Source organism: Lagopus leucura, unplaced genomic scaffold (genome assembly GCF_019238085.1).
Source record: "Lagopus leucura isolate 7727_CA_CO unplaced genomic scaffold, USGS_WTPT01 Super-Scaffold_100019, whole genome shotgun sequence".
Lineage (NCBI taxonomy): Eukaryota > Metazoa > Chordata > Aves > Galliformes > Phasianidae > Lagopus > Lagopus leucura.
The window spans coordinates 2,120,676-2,143,286 of record NW_024962273.1 but is presented as its reverse complement, the minus strand read 5'-3'; the positions used below and the strand labels follow the sequence as shown (position 1 = coordinate 2,143,286).

At 43.4% G+C, this 22,611-nt stretch overlaps 2 protein-coding genes across 3 annotated transcripts in view; one reads left to right on the top strand and one right to left on the bottom strand.

Annotated features, from left to right (window-relative positions):
- ACVR2A (activin A receptor type 2A) overlaps positions 1–6,726 on the top strand; it is a 57,136-nt gene extending 50,410 nt beyond the window's left edge. The window contains exons 9-11 of the mRNA XM_042878032.1: positions 768–906; positions 2,193–2,323; positions 3,248–6,726. Coding sequence (XP_042733966.1) covers positions 768–906; positions 2,193–2,323; positions 3,248–3,442 — 465 coding nt within the window. The 3' untranslated portion in view covers positions 3,443–6,726. The remainder of the gene's footprint in view (positions 1–767; positions 907–2,192; positions 2,324–3,247) is intronic.
- Positions 104–22,259, bottom strand: ORC4 (origin recognition complex subunit 4). 2 transcript variants are annotated; one of them, XM_042878034.1, is made up of 15 exons: positions 22,156–22,259; positions 21,759–21,830; positions 20,052–20,128; positions 19,261–19,351; positions 17,277–17,352; positions 16,800–16,885; positions 15,078–15,126; positions 14,442–14,593; positions 12,720–12,893; positions 12,352–12,438; positions 10,855–10,963; positions 9,592–9,687; positions 9,443–9,510; positions 8,235–8,465; positions 104–446 (listed from the first exon to the last, which is right to left on the bottom strand). In XM_042878034.1, exons 2-14 carry the CDS (start codon positions 21,813–21,815, stop codon positions 8,277–8,279), a joined length of 1,311 nt encoding a protein of 436 aa, XP_042733968.1. In that variant the 5' UTR covers positions 21,816–21,830; positions 22,156–22,259; the 3' UTR covers positions 104–446; positions 8,235–8,276. The 2 variants fall into 2 exon arrangements, with proteins under 2 accessions (XP_042733968.1, XP_042733967.1); XM_042878033.1 differs by lacking the exon at positions 104–446 and having other exon boundaries at positions 8,166–8,465.
- Between the last annotated feature and the right edge of the window lie 352 nt (positions 22,260–22,611).

The following is a 22,611-nucleotide window of genomic DNA, read 5'->3' as shown; positions in this document are numbered from 1 at the left end:
CTTCTTAAATAACAAGCTTGAGCCTGGAGCATTTTGGTTTCTGAAAAACTAAATTTACCCTGTTTGAGGCAGAATTTCAGTTTAGGGATAAAAATAAAATCCTTATGTTAGGATTATAAAACCTCAGTAGCACCATTTAAGAGAAACGTATCTATTATTGTGGAGGCTGAATGTTCAGACATGGTGAAAGCTCTGATTTATTCAGTGACATAATTGCATCTGTTGGTTGTGGGCACAATGAAGGGGTAGCCCCAGAGTTTCCATTTAACATCCAGATTTGCATGAATGTCTCCATATAACTTTCTAGGTTTAAATTGGTTTTCCTTTGGTATTGTTACTTCTGTCGGGGGCAGAGGCATAAGCAAGTTCTACATCTTTATGTGCAACTGCAATAATTCTCAAAGAATGTATCCAGAATATCAAAAAATGAGTGGCCTTCCTGCAACCTGAAAGGGAATAAGGAACAGTTTTAGCAAGTACATTGAATTATTTGTAGAAATCTGTTATTTGAAATTATATTCAGACTGTCCTGCTTCATAAATATCCCTCGTAGGGCCAAGTTTAAAAAAGAAGCACAAAAACACTTCCTCTTATTCCAGAAGAATAAGATTTAGTTGTAAGCCAAGATAGCCGTGGCTGGTTTGAATCTCGGACAAAAGTTAGTGCTGCTCTACACTATTTTTCTAATAAGCACCATCTCAATAAAATGGTTATAGTGGGCACATTGGTTCTGAGCGTGCAATTTTGTTATGTCTGTGTCTCTCCAGGTTGGCACACGAAGGTATATGGCTCCTGAGGTCCTAGAAGGTGCTATAAACTTCCAAAGGGATGCGTTTTTGAGAATAGACATGTATGCCATGGGCCTGGTCCTCTGGGAGCTGGCATCACGCTGCACTGCCTCAGATGGTGAGCAAAATACCTGATTGCAATGCTTTATTAAATGGGAAGAAAAAGGAAGGTAGGTTGTATGCGTGCAACAGCGTGCATTAAGGATGGTAGTGAGCAAAGGAATGAGAAATGAAGAAGATTCTGCTGCTGATTTAACTGTAGGCGTGAGTGAGACACTGCTGTGGAAGCTCAGTGCCTCCCTGCCCAGTCCTTCTCTTTGTTGGCACTGGTGTGATGTGAGTTTTAACGGGTGTCAGGAATTGCTGATAGCTCAGAGACTGAAAACACGGCTGTGTCAGCAGTGTGCAGCATGGGCTGTTAGCTGGGAGCCTGTCACAGCTGTGTATTTTTCCATGAAGCAAACTGTTCAGTTTTTAAGCTATCAAGAAAAGATTTCCAGTACTGTATTTCAATACGAACGGTTCTCTTCGATTGTATAAGCAGACAAGTTCTCACAGTGTCCAGCATTAATGCAGGACAAGACAAAAGATGAGGCTCAAAATATTTGGGGACAGTTCAATTTGGAGTGAAGTCTTTAATGAAACTAACTATGAAAGCTCTGCTTGGGCTTCTGCTACCATTTGTCATGAGAGTTCTCCTGGACCGCTCACTGCAGCTGGAAAACATCCACTGCAAAGCCAGGGTGTAGCAGAGATCTGAGATGAGCGTGAGGCCGCTCAGTGCTTTTCTGCTCCAAATACTCCTCGCAGAGTGGGAGCCACGAGGGAGGCTTTTGCCCTTTTAAAGATGTTAAGCCGTTTACTAACGGAATCGATGCGCTCTCGGAGGCAGACCCACATTCTGTATTGATTTCTCTTGCCTCCTTGTACTGTAAAACATACGTACCTAAATCTTACTAGGAGTGTGTTGTAGATCTCTCTGGCAGGTGTGGTTATTATTCCAGAAAGTGAGGGAGATGTGAAAGGAAAGCAGCCTTCCCAAGTCACAGCTGTGTGCAGCTCTGCATTCACAGCTGCTTTCTGTCTCTGAACTGCCTTGTTTTCTACACGTACCTGGAGTGCTCACTGAGCCTCGGTGGGCTCTGTGCTGTGCTTCTCTGTTCATATTCCTCTTCCTCCTTTCCCTGTGTACCCTGTGTGTGGCTGCCATGGGTGGGAGAGCAAAGGCTGTGAGCTGTCAGCGAGGGGCTGAGCTGCTGCTCGCCTGGCGCAGTGTGAGCTTTAGCAGCACCGGAAGTGAAACTACACCGTAAGCCTCTGATGGGCTACGTTTCTAACACAGAAATCTTCTTTCCTTTAAGCAGAACTTGTGGTTTAGCTATCTGTTTGTTTGTTTGTCTCCAGGCCCTGTAGATGAATACATGTTGCCATTTGAAGAAGAAATTGGCCAGCATCCTTCCCTTGAAGACATGCAGGAAGTTGTGGTTCATAAAAAGAAGAGACCTGTTCTAAGAGAGTGTTGGCAAAAGCATTCTGTAAGTAGTTCTTACTGGTGCTGTATTTCAAGTTTGAACAGTTCTCCTAAATTTTATAAGCAGACAAGTTTTTATGGTGTCCAGCATAAGTACTGCACCAGGTTCTGCTGTGATTTGAATTTCAGGTAGTGTTAATCCTGGGTGGCGTTCACACAGTTGTCTTTTAGGAAGAATTTAAGCATAGTCAAACTTAAATGAACGCCATAAAGAAGTTCCTTCTCATCTTGAGTGAATTGAAAGTACTTTTTTTGGTTAAAGAAAAGATTCTTTGGTTTTATGTCTGAAATGAAATCATGCATGATAAAATTAAACGTAGGAAATAATAGTCTTGATTTCCTCCATGAAAGCTCCAGGCAGTGCATGCAGTAACACAGGGTGAGCAGTGTCATGTGGGAAATTCAGGGGGCTGTGAGGGAAGAGTAACTTCTTGAGTTGGCTTTGGGCCGGAGACTTGCACTGATGCTGCTGTGCATTCCTTGCACTGTTTTGATTGGTTTTGTTTTGCTTTGTTTTCAAAAAAATGGGTTATTGGAAACAATAGATGACAGTGTCTGCAAGGCAAATGTGTGCGCTGCCATCTGCTCCCTGTAATCAGCACACTGCTGTGCTAGCTGGAGAGAAACGAGCTGCGGCGGGTGCAGATCCCCTTCTGTACCGTTTGGTTTCACGTTGTCCCTGCGTAGCTTCACCTCTTGAGTGCGAGACCTTACGAAGTTCCACAACGGCTGCCAGCAGATGGCAGCGTCGGGCACAAAATAAACAAGGTGTAAGGCCCACGACGTGCTGGCTTTGGAGACAAATTTGGCCACAGGGATAAAACGAGGCAGATGTATCTTAGACCGCAGCCTGCTGCTGGGAGTTCCCCTGCACGGAGCTTGCTGAGCTCGTGGCACGCTCCCTCACCCTGCCTCTGTTTGCCCGCAGGGAATGGCGATGCTCTGTGAGACCATCGAGGAGTGCTGGGATCACGACGCAGAAGCCAGGCTGTCGGCGGGGTGCGTAGAAGAACGCATTATTCAGATGCAAAAACTAACTAACATTATAACGACAGAGGACATTGTGACTGTGGTCACAATGGTGACAAATGTTGACTTTCCTCCCAAAGAATCCAGTCTATGATAGTTGCACTGGTCACGTCACTGACCAACGGGACTCTCGACTGGAGCTGCTAAAGCTAACGGGACTGCTGTCGTCGTTGTGTTCTGTGTGAAGCGACCGCGGGGTCTCTGGGAGCATCTTCAGGAGGTGTTTCCCTTTCTGCTCCCCCTCCTCCTCCCACACACGAATCCATGAGACTTTCTGCATTCCCTGCTGACGCCGGAAGGACACGTGATGAGGTGGCAGTGTGCTGCTCAGGGCCTGGAACGAAGAGCGGACCTGGATGGGCTAACGGAGCGTTTTAAAAACTGACATCAGATTTCTTAATACCTGTCAGAAGAGACTAATTCCTTAAATGAACTACTGTTATTTTTTTTAAATCAAACATTTCATTTCAGATTTAAAAAGAAAAAAAAAAAAAAGAAAAAAAAGGGTAACTTGTTTTTATTGCATTTGCTGTTGTTTATAAAGATGACTATTGTAATGCCAATATGACACAGCTTGTGAATGTTTAGTGTGCTGCTGTTCGGTGTACATAAACAAAAGTAATCAAGTGGGATATAGCAAAGAGGCTTCCAAGTATTACTTAACCTCCCTCAACAAGGTATACCTCAGTTCCACCTCTGCTAAATTATGAGATTGACAACACTAACAAAATTGGAATAATAAATTGATCCGTGTTTTGTAAATGATGTATTTCAAATTCACTGTGTTATTTAAAAAGGGTAAGCTATGCTTCATGCCAACAGTAAATGGCCATTCCTAAAGCAGTGTTTTTAGCCTTTTTCTTGTACTAGCCTGTTGTGTGTAAAAAAAAAAGTGCTGTTTATTGAAACGACCTTTTCCTCCCTGTTTTAGTTTGAAGCTTTTTCTCTTCCCTCTGTTTCCCAGAGTATCTCATACATTTATTTAATGGAATGCTATTTAGGTTTGCTGTGTCTGAGGAATAGTTGAAAGCTTAAGCATGACTTTTTTAATTTTCTGTGAGCTGTGACACTGGAAAGCTCTGAGATCTTAGACTTTTTTTATTTTATTTTAAAGAGAAGTTCTTTTTCCTATTTATGTTTGTGACGAGGTCTGCCTAGCGTGTTCTCTGTCTCACTAAACAGGATGCAGTGGCTTCTGTGTCTCTGTTTCAGGATCACCTCAGGAAGCTCAGTTACCCCAAATTCCTTCCTCTCTGCTTTGAGATTTGCATCTTCGCTCTACTTCAAGTTGGTGCCATCTTATCAGCGTACTGCTTGCTGTCTGTGATACACGGGCTTCTCCAACCCCAACTGAAACCACCGCCACACTTTTCAGATGCTAAACACTTACAGATGTCAGGGATAATTCAGTCACAGTGTAACTTAAATATGCAATGACAAATCAGAGGTAACGAATACCGCTGTCCGTGCCGCAGACTGGCAGAAACGTAGGGAAGAACACTGAAATTGCTTTTCACGACTCCAATGTTATTTTTGAGTTTCAGAAGTCATGCCTTACATGTAAATTATAAATGGACTGGTAGATAGGTGCCAAAGTGCTTCTCAGAAGTACTGCTCCACCAGGTTTATTGGGTCCTTTACACAGAGTACAATAAATGCGTTAAACCTCTGGATTACAGAACTGATGTCAGCCAGTGCTGTGCTGTGCGTTGTTATCACCGCGTGTTTGTTATCACACCGAGCATTGGAGGGCTTTGGAAATTAGCCTGTAATGTTACAGTTAGGGGCTCACTGTGAACGTTACCTTGGAAGATTGGTCTGTACAGCCCCAAGGTGCTGTTCTACAGGGACTTCATCTCTGGCAAAAATAATGGAGGTTACAGCAAACAGGACGTAGGTCAGTGTGCTCTCAGCAGGGAGGGAAGGCAGGGCTGCGGTGGTGCTCTGTGCTGCACTCCCTGTGCTGTGTCACACTGTTGCTCGGCCTTCTGCTGAGGTTCCATGTGGCTCAGAAGGGTTGCTGCTACTGCAGGGTGCAGCTCCATGGTGTTCAGCTGGGTCATAAAAAGAGAAAAGCTGCTGCTTGTGGCCACTTGAATTGACGTTTTCATTTTGCTTCCATTTTTACTCCATGGATGCCATCTTCTGCACTCAGCAGGGCATAAACAGAGCTGCTGAGTTCTGAACAAATAAGGATCCATTTGTATTTTGCTAAAAACCTTTGTGCTCCCATTGAGTTTCAACCCGTTTCCCAGCAGAAGTAGAATAAATACAGGCCAAATTCTCAAGCAAAGAGTGGTCCTGTCCAAAACACACAGCACTTTTGTGTTGTCCTCTAGGCTTCAGCCACTGCAGGGTCTGGCAGCAGAGAGCTGCACCCCTGCACATGCTGAGCTTTGCCCCAGGAAACCAAGATTGCTTTTCTTTGTGTTTTAAAACTGCATTGGGGTATATCTGAGCTTTAAATACTGCGCTACTCTGAATTTCCTGATTTGCAACAGCATATTTCAGTGCAGCTGTGAAAAAAGATATTCACAGTACAAATGCTTTCCAATTGGGTTGGGTACAGCTGCTCTCGCAGGGCAACTCCGGTTAACTTCTGGTTCACTGCTGGAGCATTAAACGTGCAAGCTGAGAAATGTCAGAGCCAGCATTTTTGGAGCATAAATGCAAGCAGGATGCAGCGAGGTCGATGCAGTGGAAGCATTTCAGCATTACCCACGTGCAGTCAGTGCCTGCTGTCCCTGTGTTCTTTAGGAACAAACGCGTGGCTGAGCGCTGCAAAGCTCCCCGGTACCTCAGCTCCTGAGGAGAAGTCAGTCCAAAGACCAACATTGGTGCATTCACTACAACACAACCAGCCAGGAAGACGGCCAGGAAGCTCCTGCTCGTGTTCGCACTGGCCAGAAAGAACAGGGCCCTCACTCTGCTCTTTTTCCAGCTTCTCGTTTGTAGCCTTTTTTAATACGACGCCGTTTATTAGGAACACTTGGTACAAAATGCAGAAAGCTGTGATGTGGGTTCATGGGCAAAACGATTCAAGTAGCATCCGTGATGGAACATCTTTTACCTCAGATACTCAACCAGCAGTACTTTTTTTTTTTTTTAATTATTATTTTAAGTGCAGTTTCAGTCCATAAACTATTCGTTACCTCTCAAGACTTTGGTAAGCAATTATTTTAACTTTACTCTTTGTATTTGTCAGTGTTTTGGGCACAGGTTGTTGTACTACTGTCAGATGTGCTTGCTGTTTTTCTGCAAGTACGAAAAACAAACCCTCCCCTCCCGATAAAGTGATTGTTAAATATTGTACAAATACAAATGTATGCTCTTTTTCCCCTATTCCCCCAAAAGTTAAAATAAAAAATGTGACTACTACGACTCGCAGATGCTTTTTTTGCTTGTTTTGAGTTTGTGACACCTGAAGAGGAGAAACAGCTATTTCTCTACTTCTGCAGTCATTTCCCCAGCAGTTCTGCAGGAGCTGCTGTTGCTCACCAGCACTCAGGTGCCCCCAGCAGCACTGCGCAGCACAGGAGGGGGGTTGGAAGGGTTTGCAGGTAATTGAGCTCAAACTCTGAAAACATTCAGCTTCATCAGCCCAGCCTTTAGGCTGGAGATATCTACCATCCTATTCTATTTTCTTTCCCCAGCCTGCTGTATTGCAACTGTACATTTGGTCCTACAAGTGGCACTAGACTGAAGTCAGACTTGTTGGTTTTCTGTGAAATTGTAAATCACACTTTCAGCATAGATCAGATACGTGGGTTCAAGACCACTAAATAAAGCCACTTCCACCTGCACAGAGGAGCTCTAACACAGCCTCAGTGGGCAGAGTTGTGCAAACGGTGACCTCGTCCAGAAGTACAGCACTGCAGTCTGCAGCAGAGGTGCAGATCTCCCCCGGCACTGGGATAGCTCTCCTCCTGGCATTGCTGTCCTGTTCTGGACCAAGGGTCTCAGATTTCCCACCCCTGACCCTCAGCAACAGGGGTCTGAGCAAAGGTAGAAGAGAGAAGCTGCTCCAAGCAACCTTTCTCCATCCCCATGCGCAGTCCTGCAGTCCCCAGCCTTCTGCTCCTGTCCCCACTCTTTCCTTCCAAAGGACATAAGAGGAGGAGCAGATAGCTAACACCAGGCTTTACAAATTAGCTCATAAATGGCAGCTTTGAATTATGCTCACTGGACTGCAGAATGAACCAGCTGTTGTTGCTGATTAAATACTTCTCTTTCTGTAAAAATTTTTCTGCTTAAAAAACCTTGCAACCAATTTCACTTGGTTTCCATTGCATCCTGATAGTCTCACGTACGTTGCCTAAGCCACCACTTGGAGGAACCACATCACTGTCATGACTCTCCTGCTAAATATTTTGCTGCCTTTCAAAGCACCGCTGTGTCCTGTAAGATGCACAGACAACACCTTCGAAAGTAAGGCAGCAGAGGAGGAAAGCAGCAGGACACAGAGTGGGTGGGTAAGAGAGGCAGCTTCACATAAAAACACCACTTAGCAGATGAAGCTGGCTGTGAGTGAAGGTTTGACCTGACAAAGTTGTATTGCAGATGGATCAGAACCTACAGCCTGAAAGCCACAACATCTGCTGCAGTTTGCCACTGAGCTGAAGCAGTCTTAATCTGAAATGATGAAACTCAGAAGAGCAAGTGCTTTGATCTCTACAAAGTAAAAATAGTGAGGAAAAGGGTTTAGCTCAGCTCAGTGCTTTTAAGGCCTTCAAATTCATTGCTATTACATGTTCGTAGGACCGTGGTTCTTCAAAATTAAAACAAATGCAAAAACAACTGGTCAAGCACAGCAAAGAAACCTTGCAAAAATTTATTCATCTGACCCCCGGATTGGGGGTGTGACATCCTGCAGAGACTGCAGTTACCTCCACATGTCCTGATGCAGTGTGCTGTGAGGTTCCAGACGTTCACAACCAACTCAGCGACGACGCTGCCCACTGCTTGACGTCTGTGGGGCAGTTGGGATACGCCTGCAAAGCATCCATGATTTGGTTGTTGTCCAAAAGCAGCTCCATTAAGAGGTACTCTCGCTGAGAACGCACCGACGGCCTTTCTATGGGCTTCACTAATTCCAGCTGCAGTAAGTGTTCAAATGCCTGAAAGCAAACAAAAAAAAAAGATGAGAATGAAGACAACATCGCTCTGAGCCGCGCTGGTTTGAATGACACACGAGATGCTGTTTTAATAGAAGCCTGTGATGTGCTACAGCAACAGACAGACATTAAACACCAGCTCTGTTCTGCCCTATGCCCATTTTGGTAGACAGCAAGCCACAAGAAATGAATAGAATAATAGTATTTTCTAAGAAAAGCATACTTAAAATCTTTTGTATATACTATCAAACTCAGCTTAGAAGTGACAAGATCAGAGCAGCTTTGGACTACTGAACTGCTGGTTGCAGTTAAGTTCATGAACTGAACACACCTGCACAGCCACGTGTTGGGCCCTACAGAGATGCCACCCAGAGCCCAGCCTGAGCCCAGCCAAAAACAGAGCAACAGCCCAGCAGCCCCAGCGAGCACCAGGTAACCAAAGTGACATTTGTCAGTTTGCACTTCTGATTGTAGTTGGTCGGAGGCAAATACTGTCCTACTACACCACACACTGACTCAGAACTCCACTCAGACCTATTCAGAAGTGGACCAAGAAAAACAGGTTTTTGATGTGGTAACATTTGGGAAGCACTACCAAACAGCAGAAGCAAACAAGCAAGCTGAGGACAGCGACGCATCCCCACGGACACACAAATGCCTCCTGTGGGAGCACGAGCCACCTGTGCTAACACTCATTTCTGCCGGCCACCACACTTAAATCGGTGGTGCTCATTTGAGAACCAAAGAACCCGCAGCGCGCCGCACTCACATTTGAGTGCCTGCCGGACCGCAGCGGGCAGAGACCAGCAGAGGGCAGTGCAGCACCGAGAGCACGAAGCGGGGCTGCGGCTGCTCCCAGCACGGCTCTGCCGGCACGGCCTCCAGCTCCGCCTCAGCGCGTTGTGTGACCGCCCGCCCTGCCCGCGCACCTGCCAAAAACGCATCTAAATACTTCAGAAAAACGCACGTCTCGGGTTTACCTTCATAACGACGGGCTTTTCGAAGTTGTACATGCAGTGTGCCTTCCTTTGGATGAACTTCTGAAATTCTGCAGAGGTGAGAGGCAGGCAAAGTTACTTGGGGTGAAGCGAGAGATTTATTGTACGTAGAACTGATGCGTTGCTCTCACCATTGTAAACCATCTGGAAGTTAAATGGCTCTCCTTCATAAACCTCATTTAAGTGTTTCATAGCTATAATTAGGCAGATTTCCAGGACAGACAAACCTAGAGGGAAAGACAAGACCTCTAAGTGTTTTTCTTAAGCTTACCCAAAACGCAAGCAGTTCATATGCAATTTTAAATACTTTTTGTAAGCTGTAGGCTTCACATATTTGTGGTTTTTATCTTCCTAATTGTAATGCAATTCCAGAATGGGGAAGCTAGATAAAGCAGAGCATTAGTTCTCCAGATATTTGAAATGAGAATGTTAAGAAGCTGTTTGTCAAAACCCCAGAAGTTTAACTATAACAAAAAACCATTATTGCAGACAACAGATATCCAGGCTGGATGTGGCTCTGGGCAGCCTGGTCTGCTGGTTGGTGACCCTGCACGTAGCAGGGGGTTGAAATAAGATGATCACTGTGGTCCTGTTCAACCCAGGCCATTCTGTGATTCCGTGATACAGCACGACAAAGAATTTTGGGCAGCATCAAATCCATCTACATGCTGCTGTACAGCATGTCACGAAATGAGAGTTTGAAGGGGTTACTTGCCATGCAGAGCTAAAGAAGCAATGCAGTGAAATGCTAACAGGACACTGGGATTCACAGGGCCAAGGAAACCAAAGCCTGCAACTTCCAGGAGCCAAGAAGCAGCAGTGGGATAAAAGCAGTTCCTCCTGTAAATGCATTTGGGCTCTGTACCCTCAGCAGCTGTTTCTTTCTTTTCACTGTTTGCATGAAAACTTCAGCATGTTGCTCAACACATTCAGGAAGGGAACTCCTGGATGTTCAGGTCCAAGCAGCACTACCTGCAGGGTTTTTTTTCATTCAGACTCCCACCATCACCAGCACAGAAGGTGTTTTCCCTTCTTCTGTCATTGCCATGGGACAGAAGTGCCACCCCTGCCCACGTTACCAGCACTTTCTTTGGCACTGAGAGCCATCAGACACACCATAGTGGGGCACTGGCCAAGCTCCCCATGCAGTAATTACACAAATCCTTCACTGTATAACTGAATTTCTGGTTTATTCAGCACTGTTGCATCCACGCACAGATGTAAGAAGGCAGATAAGTGGGAAGCAGCCCTATGGGTAGATGTATTCCCCGACCCAGCCATGCCCTCAGGGATCAGCGTGTTACACAGCAGCCCTTACATCAGAAGAACCTCAAGGATGGACTGAATGCTTGCTGTACTATTAAACACACAGTCAAAAAAGGCCTGAGCTTTACCATGGACAATATTTGCTTTCGAGTCCATCCTGTACTGCTTGCTTGCCTCCTGAAGATCTGATGCGGTGATAAGAGGGTGACGAACAGTAACATTACTTAGAGCAAGCATCTAAAAATAAAACAGAAGGCATTTTTCATTTAATCACTAATTACCAGGCACACTTTCTACTCAGAGATGGAATGCAGAAGAACACATTTCCCCTGGAGTCACCTACTGGGAACAGTCATGAATAAACCCTACACACACAGTATGCTCATACAAAAACCCTGTAAATAGCTGGTAGCAACATCTATGTTTTGCCAGGAAGGTTTTCCAGGCTCAAAACTTTAAAGCCTCCTCACCAGAGGACATAAACACTCATTAGCTTGTTTATATTAATTTCAATGGATTAACATACTTCAGTGATTGCTGCAAGAAATTACTTACAGCTATTCCAAACAGACTTCTGCATGCAGAGCTACTTGTGTCACTGCTAGGAAAGCATCTGATGGCAGCTCATGGTTTACAGGAGGCAGGGTACCAACCAAGGGCATCTAATAAACATTCCCACTGAGTCACAACTTGAATCATTCAGTCTTCAACTGCCTGTCACAGAATGCCAGTTTTGAACAAACTGGAGTTAATAAACACACAACTGCCTGACCTCTTTCACCACCACTCCTTCAAAGCTATGGATTATCCAGGACCTTCATACAGCAGCAGGTACAAGCACCGACCTTCACTTGCTTTCTTTAGTAGTCCAATATTCATTGAGACAGAAAAGCTGGCTTTCAGTGACTGCCTCCTCCTTTTGCATGTCTGTGCGATGAAAAAATGCCTGTTTTATCTACTGAATGCAGATCTTCCACTGAGATCAATCCAACGCTTTCTACCACCACATACTTGTTTTTGTCCTCCTCCACTCCTTGCAGGTGTCAGTGTAACAGCCTCAAAAAGGAGTGTGATCACCCAGCTTCCAAAGGAACTGAACGAGGTTTTGGACTACGAAGGCTAATAGGGATCAGCTCTGACACACCTTGGAGCTTAAAGAAAAGTTATTCCCATCAGCCATGGACTCTTTCTGGCATTCATCCATACCACACAGAAAGAAACAGGTGCTGCTAAACTCGGAATAGCTGGCAATCTTGTAACTAACTCAATGAAGCACAGGACCAGCAGAGAAGAGACTCTGACCACGCTCCACTTTCAGCATCACAGCCAGAAGCCAACGATCCACGTATCACAGGATAAAAACTGAGATGGGAAAAGCTGCAAACACTACACAGGACAGCCCAGCACAAAGCTGAAGGGAAAATCTGAGCACTTGCACACAGTGACACTTATGCTTGGCAGGCTTTTCACACAGGCAGAAGCATGGAGATATTTTGTGGTGTTTAAATTAATGCTACCCATCTTCTGTAAGATGTTTCACAGAAAGCTCTGACAGCTGCCTCGAAAACAGCTGTGATCTTCACAGGTGATGGTTATTCAGGGAGATACTGTACCCAAATACATACCAGCAGGAAATGGAGCGAACGCAGGTCTTTGCTGTAGTGAAAGAGGTTCTGCAGTACATCTTGAACAGCTTTGTCTTCTGATAGAAGCTACAAAAGAAGTGGTATTTTCGTCATCTCAGCACGTTACTTGTTAGCTAACCATCACACAGAGCTCAGTCTGCACTGCCAATGCAGTTCTTCATGTGTAACCTGAACTTTTTGGTCTTCTGTGCTACGCTTCTGTGTCCACACTTCAGCAATCAAAGATTGTCTACTGCAATTTGATTTAACTCATAAGATATCATATATTGAAAGGAAATACTGGTCTAAGACAAAAAGATCTTATTGTACAAGTTTTACTAAAGCCAAATATCAAGAGCTTTAGATACCTGAACGTTGCTATTCCATTTCTGTGCAAAAGCCTTGTCAGGAAAGTCAGCAGGAAGAGAAAGCTGCTCCTTGAATATCCTAATGTGCTGCTTAAAAGTAAAGGAATTCATCAAGTAGATCTGTCGGTGAGAGAACCTCGATTTCACTCTCTTCTCCAAGAGCTCCAGAATATCCTTGCAAAAATAATTATTATTATTATTTAGTGCATTCTTTGTTGCAGTGGAAGAGACAATTAAAAACCCACCCAAGTGAATTCTCAGACTTCAGGCGTTCCTTTGCTAGTTACTGTAACTGACATGCCTTGAAGTGCCTAAGAATTTGCCATTCACCCAAACCACGTGGTGCACTACATCACACACAGTAATTAGTTGCTAGGAGACGTGGCAAATTTCTGCACAGATGCTGCAAATATTTCAGTTCCTTAAGCCTGAGCTCGAGACTTTGCAGCCCCTCACGGCTGAGAGAAGCTGTGTGCTTGGCTGGCAGCTCACGTGCCTTCTGTCAGCCTGAAAAAATCCAGCTACAAAAATGCTAAGAGCCAATACGTATCTTCCTGAGCTGCCACACAGAGCTCAGCACGGCTGCCATCAAGTTGGTGGCTGAACGTAATGCAGAAAGTCTTATTTTTCTCAGAGCTGATAGCAATAGATCAGCATCAGAAGCAAGCTGTGTTTCCTCCACTTGGAGCAGTCCTGTTCCCCACACCGTCTGCTGGCGCAGAACTATTACTGTTTCTTGCAATTTTTCCCTTCTCCCTTTTACTTGCAACAAAACCAGCTTTCAGAACATCAGAATCCCTCACCAGAAAGCGTGGTAAGAGTCAACAGAGCACCAACAGTGAAAAAAACTGGGCCTACAAGACACACACACACAACAAGCAGTTGAAAAACTAAGCAGCAGTGGCTATCACAACCACAACAGCTTCCAAATGCAGATTCAAAAGCAGGGCAATATTGGGTTCTAAACTACAAAGGATGGAGAAGCCTGACTTGGACAATGGAGCAAAAAAAAAAAGGACTATAATTTAATATATCAATTATTAACCATTCTATTAAGTTGTAGCAGTTTGCTCAGTTAAATACCACCCAAGCCCCATCAACCTCAGATCCAGGCTTCAATTAAAGATTTAATGATTATTGCTCATTAATCCCTTTGCAACCAGTAGAGCTTACTAAGAAAAACAGTATGATTTTAAGTATCATCTTCCAGTGTTAGCAGTAATTACTTCACAGTACACACACATAGCTGTCCTCATTTCCCCGCAGTGTCATTGTAAAAATCACAACAAGTTTAATAAGGGTTTAAAATCCATGTTCAACATGCCAGTGTTACAGCAGAAGCACCCCACTGAACTGTTTCCTTTTCAAAAACCTAAAGATAAAATAAAATCCCTTTTGCTCAGAATAACAATTTAAATACGAGCCAATCCTCATCAAAAAGTGACCAAGAGTGAATGAAATCATAATGCAAAATTGCCACATGGATAAACACAGCTCTTCTGTGGTAACATAGGACAACAGTCCCTTCTCTCTTTAGAGACACAAACCTGCTGTTCCCTGAACAGGAAAAGTGAGGGTTCTCACCTTTTCGGTTGGCTGTGTTTGTGTCAGTGTCAGTTTCAATCCAAAAGCCACTGAGAAAGTCTCAGTGAATTAAGGAACGTGTCAGAGAACACTGCAACTAAGAAAAGAGCTGAATATTTTTGAGGTGCAAGTTCTTACCTGCCTGCATGTGAGTCCAATAACGGTTACTGGAGTCTGTGCTGACTGGGATACATCAAACAGGTTGTACAGAAGCGTCTGGTTCTTGTGATGCACAAACAAGTCAAATTCATCCAGCACAAACAGGACTGGGCAGCTGCTGGTTCTGTCTCCTGTGATAACAAGTTACAAAATGAGCGTGGTTGCATCACTGTCACTTCCATTTCTACACCTTTGCTTCACATCTCCTGCTCTTAATTACATGCATACTTACTTTCAGCTATTTCCCTGAGCCCTGTTCCTACATCACTGAAAAGACACACAGACAGACTGGTAAGTTTTATGCTATTTTGCCAAACATCATTTCTGGGTGCAAGGGACAAATTTCGATGGCTATTTTGTAGAAACACCATTTTTAATGGGTTCAGTCAGAACAAAAGAATCTACCCTTCATAGCTGACCCTCACATGTAAATCTTTATGGCACCATTTAAGCCTATGTTTGTTTAGTATTACGCATTTTTTACATTATTTTGTAACCACAACATTCTTGGGCCTCCTTACAAAGCTTCTACAAGACAATGAAGAAACAGCTGCACGCTTTCCAGTCAAGTGACAAACAAGCACACAGTTCCAGAACGGGGCTGGCACTGCTTACCTTTCCTTAAAGCTTCAAGGAGAAACACAAGATTTTCTGCAAAACTGCCCTACACAGAGGAAAAAAGTTTCAGAGTCATTTTGCAGCATCCTTGTCACAATTCTATAAGCTGAGACGCATAGATAAGCTCACTTCCTCCTAAAACTGTGATAACAAAACCAGTCCACATTTAAAAAGCTACAGTGTTACTTCATGGTGTATAATCAGAACTCTTGCAGCAGAGGAAACTGATTGTTCCACGCTGACAGCAGATCTCTGGCAAATCCAAACAAATTCCCTCAGCCTAAAATCAGTGATCAGAAGGATGTGTGTACTAAGTTCAACTTCCAAATAGCATTTTCTAGTCTTAAATAGCCACTGCACACCTAATTCTCTACTTACACATACACAACACCCATCCCCTAACAGGTACCACTGAAAACCAGCAGACTCCCACTTTTTCACTTGCAACCTTATGAGATCAAACATTCCCAGCAGAAAACAGTAAACTGCTATGACAATCCTTCTTCAGTCGCTACTTCTGTGCCAACAAGAATGTAAGATGGAAATGAATTCTAAATGAAGACCACAAGCCCTATTGAAGAACACAGAAAAGCCAGTTTCTGTGTTCAGTTTCCTCTTTGAAGGCGAGCTGCAGAACCTCAGGAAAGGTCTCTATAGACACAACAAGGACATTCCTGCAAATCAGTCTGTTTGGAATTAGAAAGCGGTGAGTTTGAAGAAGTATTCCACAATAAGCTGAAGGGAAATAGTAGGGTAATTAAACGTATTTAAGCTTAGTTTTATCCGTAGCTTTTACTTTTGGTAGTGGAGCTGTAGACCTTGAAAGGTTCTTCTAGTTCTCTGATGAAAAGTGAACACTTAATGGCCATGCTGAAACTGAGCACTTGCCATTTCCTTTTATGTCTGCAGCTACATTTAAGAAAACTTTAGCTCGCTGTCGTCCATTCTATGAACCCAAAATAATTTGGGATAAGCAGAAAAGCAAAGGCAAGCCTAGGAAGCAAGCATTTGCAAAAGATGATAAAGTGTGACTACAGAGCATTGTCCATCTTGTACTCCAGCCTGCCTAGTCTTCTGGAGCACCTTAGTTAATTAATCTCTGTGTTCCTGACTTCAGTGCTTGTGTAAGAAGGTTTCCCACCTTTGGGAAAAACGTCAATAGAAGCAAATATTAAAAGAAAGTCTATGCAAAATGAGAGCTCCAAGAAGGCAGCAAACTGGATAGATATCCACAGACATTAGAGATGGTTTCAAACTTACTAAACATGGTGCTTTTGGGCCAGTTAATTTGCTTACTGTTTGTCTTGAGATGTTATAAAACTGATGTTTCCAAAATTCTCTTATCCTCTGAACACAGCCTCTTTGGAACAATGAATATTCATTTCGTACAGAGGATTCAGCTAAGTCTTAAAAGAGTCTTTCCTTTCCTCCATTTATTTATTTTCAGCTGAAGTGAACGTTTTCTGAAGAGCTATCCAAAACTAGCCATGTTCAGGACTTCCATAGAACAGGTTTTTAGGCATGCATCAAGTGCCTGTAAACCAGGGTCATTAGAGCTAAAGGCTGCTACATCCCTTAAACCAAGCCAGCCCCCTGTAACCTTGCTAATGAACATTCAAAGCCCATTTGTTCTCAACAAGCTGCATTCTACAAAGCTAGTTTTGTAGGCAAGGATTTGAGAGGGAGATAAGCAAAGAATATAATAAAACTGATACTCACAAAAACTTTATCCCCAACCACATTTTCCAGGTGCAGCTGCCTGGTGATTTCTTTCAAGGCCACTTTATCATTTGTCTGCAAAAGCCCTGAAAGAAAACGACTGCTTGTGAAGAACTGGTGACTCTCCCTCATTCCAAGCAGCCATGCCTACAGCAACTAGAAACATACCCAGAAGCTTCTCTCACTTTCAAGCCTTACAAAGGCAGGCCTTTGTAAAAATACAGACAAGATGGTAATTTTCCATATATAATACAAAGTTACTTCAAATAACTTGTTCCCAGCTGAACTGATTTCTAATGTTCTGAGAGAAAGTCAAGTTATCTACGTGTACATGCAAAAGAAGGCATTCCGGAGCTAGCAGACAAGCATAGCCACGTTCAAGGGTAGACTGGAAATGTCAAAACAAAATCTCTCCTGAAGTACACATAACACACAGCAGCTGAATGCAGTGTATCTGAGGAGTGCTGCATTACTTGCCATTTAGATGAACTTCCAAGAGGTTCTCTTTCACTTGCTTCATTTCTCTGAGGCCTTTTAAGACGCGATTCAATAACTAGGAAAAAAGACACAAAACTTCTTTATAGCAAGATTAGCATATTAACTGTAACAAATATCTACAAATTGGTATTCCTAGACAGCCAATAGTATGTGCAGTTTCATTAGGTGACAAAACTTTATGAGTGTTTTCAGAAATGTTAAGGGGAAAACTTCACATTCACTTCCTGACATATTAATGCTCCATAAGCAGGTGCTGTTTATTCTGGATAACCCCTTATCCAACAACTCCAGCTGTACCTTCAAAGCCTACCAAAGACAAGAAAATTTAAAAAATATATTTTCTGCACAGCGAGAACACTTGTTGCTTAACTAACAAATTCACAGATCTAAGAAAGTAATCATCAATTCTACTTAAAAGGTAGCAAGAAGCACAAAAGTGGAAGAATCCTTTATTATTATGGGTTTATTGGCTCTTTTTTTCCTTCCCTTCATAGTATTTTGGCAATCATCCTTCTTTCAAAGCACTGTGGGTAAAGAAAGAAGGCAACAGCAGATTGTTTTCGAAATACAAACCAAGAAATCTATCAACAAATTGGTAGAATGATTTCAAGTATCAGCTGTATCATGAACGTGTTCTACCACCTATTCAAGTATTTATATTCAACTGTACTTAAAACATGGAAGGCTTAGCTTTAGCTCTTGGGAAGAGTTCCAAAGTTAACCTCAGACATATCTTTCAGTAAAAACTAACCTATTTATCAAATCACATACTGGTGCAAACATAAAACAAGTGCTTACATAATAGGATACTTTGGTTAGATGCCGTTGCTTCACGTGCCTCAATTTAAAAATTCCTTAAATACACAAAACCCACACTTACTGCAAGCAAAACACATCATGTCCTAACATAAATAATGTTCTGTACCCTTGTAACTTAGATAACAGCGTTATCTGACACATTTTAAATAGGATTAAGATGCGTTACCATTCTCTAAATAGAAATATGTAGAAGTGTACAAATCTGCCCTTGTGTGGGAACTGCTGAGTCACAGCCTGAACCACTGATGGAGCACCTGGGGAAAGGAGCTGCAGCCCTGGGAGCTCAGGTGAAAGCAATTCACGTGTGAGACAGGAGGGGGTGCAGCCTGGCTCCACCTCTCTTAGACCTCATTTAAGGGCTGACTGCCACAGGGAAGGATCTTTTTCTGGAGGTTCTTCCTTGATGAAGCTTTCCCCTGTGAACCTGGAATCTTCTGATAAAGGTGAGCAATCTTCTTCCCTTTCTTTATGGTACCTTTCTATAGTGCTGGTCCTTCTGTCAACACGCTTTTTCCATTGCCCTGATTCGTCCCTCTGCTGTAGCTCTTTAGTGTTTGCCTGTAGTTTTTGGATACCTGTTCAGTAATTGTTACAGATGCCTGATAGTAACAACAGGTGAACTTTTGAGGGACTTATCAAATAAAACCTGGCTTTAATTGCAAAGATGAATGCTTCCATAGCAAGCACTATAGCAGAAGTGTAAGTAACAGGAAAAATACTGAAAGGCTCTGTGAAACCTGGTAGAGACACAGAAGGGTTCCAAAGCCATGCATTCTTCTGCAAGTCATCGTGAAGATAGACAGGTACATGGTTTTGTTAGGTGCAGATGAAGCAGTTGGATTTTTTGTTGTTGTTGCTATAGTTGTTTTTATGAAATTACTATAAACTCAGCATCTGGAACACTTCAAATACTTGGGTGTTTTTTTAGGAAGACTATTTCTCCATACAGAATTCCCCCATTTAATAGAATTAGCTCACAGTAAATCCTAGAATGCTTTCTTGTTCTGCATAAACAACCAGGAGTTCTCTCCTTAAAAGCAGGCACAGAGATACAAACAAGCTCCAAAAGCTCTCATGATTTCAGTGAGATCACCTCCTCCATGCTTTATTAAACCTTGTGCTAACTTGTAATTTGTGCCCATACCGCAGTCTTTCCTGATCCACGGGGTCCAATAATGAGGGCAGAATTACTTTCTCCGTGAACTGCAGTTTGCTTCAGCAGTTCCAGCAGATGCCTGTGATGTAAACAGCAATACATTGAGCTTCAGATCAGGCAACATTCACTGCAATTAGGGGAAATTCAAAGAATCTTTCAAACAGAAGAAAAAACTCTGCATTTCAACTTCCTTTCAGCACGTACATTACAAAATGTAATAGGAGTACAAAAGCTGAGTGATTGACCTCTTAAAATACTTTGAGATATTAAATCATGTGGAAGAGTATCACTAATTTACAAAGTTCTACAGTTCTCTACCATCAAAGCACAAACTTTAAAAAAAAAAAAATCAATTCTTTCAAGAAAAGATCACTTTCTGTGACTCCATTGTAGCACATGAATATATTGACCAGTCTTCTTTCTTCAAGGAAAATCTTGACACCAATAAAACAATATAACCACCCAAAGAAACAAAGTAAATTTGTACATTTTCTTCAGAGAAACTGGTCACATAGTATCACATCCAAAGTACTGAAGAAAAAAAAAAAACCCTATTTCCAATTCACAAATACTTACAGATATATAAACTTAATAAGCTTATAATTCAATTAGAATGTTCACACTGCATACATACTTTCAAATAAGTTGTCATGGACTGGCTGTTGCAAATGTATTCACTTTTGCCTCCATTTGACACCTAACTATGGTGAAGATTTTACCTGATTATGTTTCTACTGTGGCTGAAGTAGGAATTACTTATGATTTTAGTGGTTACTCACTTGTACTGCTGATCCATCCCAAACAATTTTCCCACAGCATGATGGTGACACAGTCTTTCACGTAGCATTTTTTGCACCTACAGATATAATACAAGACTGAGAAATAACACTTGGTACTTCAAACACCTGGCTGTACCAGTAATGTAACTGATGTAGTAATAGCAAAATATGCATGCAGCTGTTCTACACGTAAGCTTTAGTTGTCCTCCATGGTAGAGGAGTAAGAATTAAGTTGCCATAAGCACAATATTCAACAGGAAAAATATATCTGGCAACAGCCATGTCAGTCTTCAGTTCCTTCTATTCCAATTTCTTCTCTCCCAAAGGGCTGTTACACATCACCAAAATTAGCTCACTAATTCATAATTCTAACTTCCTACATAACATAGGCCTGAAAACATTTGCCAGCAGACTTTAAAAAAGTAATCCACTAATCTATCTCTGGCTTGCACTTAGACTTGCACTAAATAGACTTTTTGCACCACTGGTAACAGCATTGCTGCCTGCAGTATCTGGTGGTTATAAAACAACAAATGTATCATCTTTCAAGATTTAATTCAGATTCACTGCTCCTAAAAATTGAGGGAGGAGAAGGGTAGGAGAAAAACTGAAGCTATATGTTGCACACAACAGAACAGAATGAAATTGTAAGCACCAGAATGACTATTAAATAAAGATCTAAAGTCTTTCAACTTTGTAAATAGCTGTATTTTGACCATTTGTTGGGATGTATTTAATGGGATAACTTCAAATATATATCTACATTGCCCTGTTTTCCACTTCAGAAACCTGTTGTTTGGAACTCTATCTTCAACTTTCAAATGTCCAAACCTCAGCATCACAGCATATTTTTTCTACCACCTGGCCAGCAGCACACAAACTGGTGCATCCCAGTTTTTAAAAGCTGGCAGGACTCTATGCCACTACTTCTCCATCTCTGATACAAGCAGTTGAGAAAAACCTGCATGCTGCCGTCACTTCATATTGCCTGAAAATCTATTTGAATGCTGTGGGGAACCTGCTTTGCAGGGGGGTTGGATTTAATGATCTCTACTAGTCCCTTCCAGCCCCTACAATTTTGTAATTCTGTAATGCTCGTGTTCTGTTTGTGTCATGGCAAAGATTTTTAGAGATTAAGTTGCAAACTGCCAGTGAACTATTACTCCTTTTAAAAAAATCACATTTCAGCATCAGGCCTTTTAAGTGAATGTCCATCTGACCTAACAGTTACCTGTATCATTATCACACGTGTCACTGCTGTCCCATTCTCTCAATCTGAGTTGAGTTGATCTTGCCCAACCCATCTGTTTTTTTTTTCCCCTACATTCTTTAGTTGCACCTCTTAGCTGAATCCTTTCTTTTTTTTGCAAAATCTAAGAAATGACAACAAAGCCTTCAGTCGTCTCCCACACAAATCAATACTGAACGAGCACTATATGCCGAATACTTCACGTTTCTCCCATTCTAGGCAGTAGTCAAGCTGTGCTTGTCTGCCTGATTTTTCAGACGCTGTTTTCTCTACTGAAGTCATACTGACTTCATTTCCAGATTTATTCTGTTCCAATGACCCCCTGTGAACAGCCATCCATTCATAAGTGAAAAGGTTTTCCTGCTAGGAAGGGCAAGTTGGAAATTACAGAATTACAGGGACGGCAGAGGATAGAAAGCTTTCGTGACTCAAAGCTGGCTAATCACGGTGTTACCGACCTGCGAGATGCATTCCCCATCTGTACCGCCGCTTTCCTTTAACTTCCGTTTATTCATTGCAGAAGATTATATCTTTAAATAAGAAAGACGATACAATTGTAACTATTTGGAAAAGGAATTAATTTAGCATATGTTACTCGAAAACAGCATTTTGAGACGCTGGCGGTCTCTGTTTAACCCGAGTAGCAGGATGTTCACCCTCAGGTGACCTGTGCTAACAGACACCCAGCATCCAGGAGGGCCGAAATCCGCGCCGCAGTTTCACGGTGACCCCCGCATCCCACAGCCATCCCTCGGAAATCCGCCCGCAGAGAGCTGCCCGGCGCTGAGGGGTCCCTGAAAAGCCCTTGACAGAAGACAGGAGCCTCACAGCCCGCCCCGCTCCTCAGCCCCTCACCTGAGGTAACGCCGTCAACCGCCGCCCTCGCGCGCGCGCGCGCCCCTCCCGCTCTATTCCCAGCAGCGCCCGCGCTGCCTGCACTCCCGCATCACGTAACACCAATCGCCCCGCCTTTCCGGCCCGGCCCACCCCCCACTTCCTTCCCCCCTCAGCTCCATCTCCTTCCGGGTGCGCGCGCACAGCCCTGTGGGAAGGCCCAGCCCCCCCTCCTTCTTCCACCCCCCCCCCCCCCCTTACCACCCCCCCGCGGCCTCCCGAGCTCCCCCGCGGCGCATGCGCAGTGGCTGCCTCCCATCTTCCTCCCCGGCAGCGCCGGAGCCCCCAGCAGCCGGAGCGGCGGCAGCTGACGATGAGGAGCGCGGGGGGGGCGGGGGGGGGCCGTTATTTATATCGTTAAAGGGACAGGCCTCCCGTTTCTCCGCCGCGGGGGCTGGGGGGGGCCGTCGCCCGGCC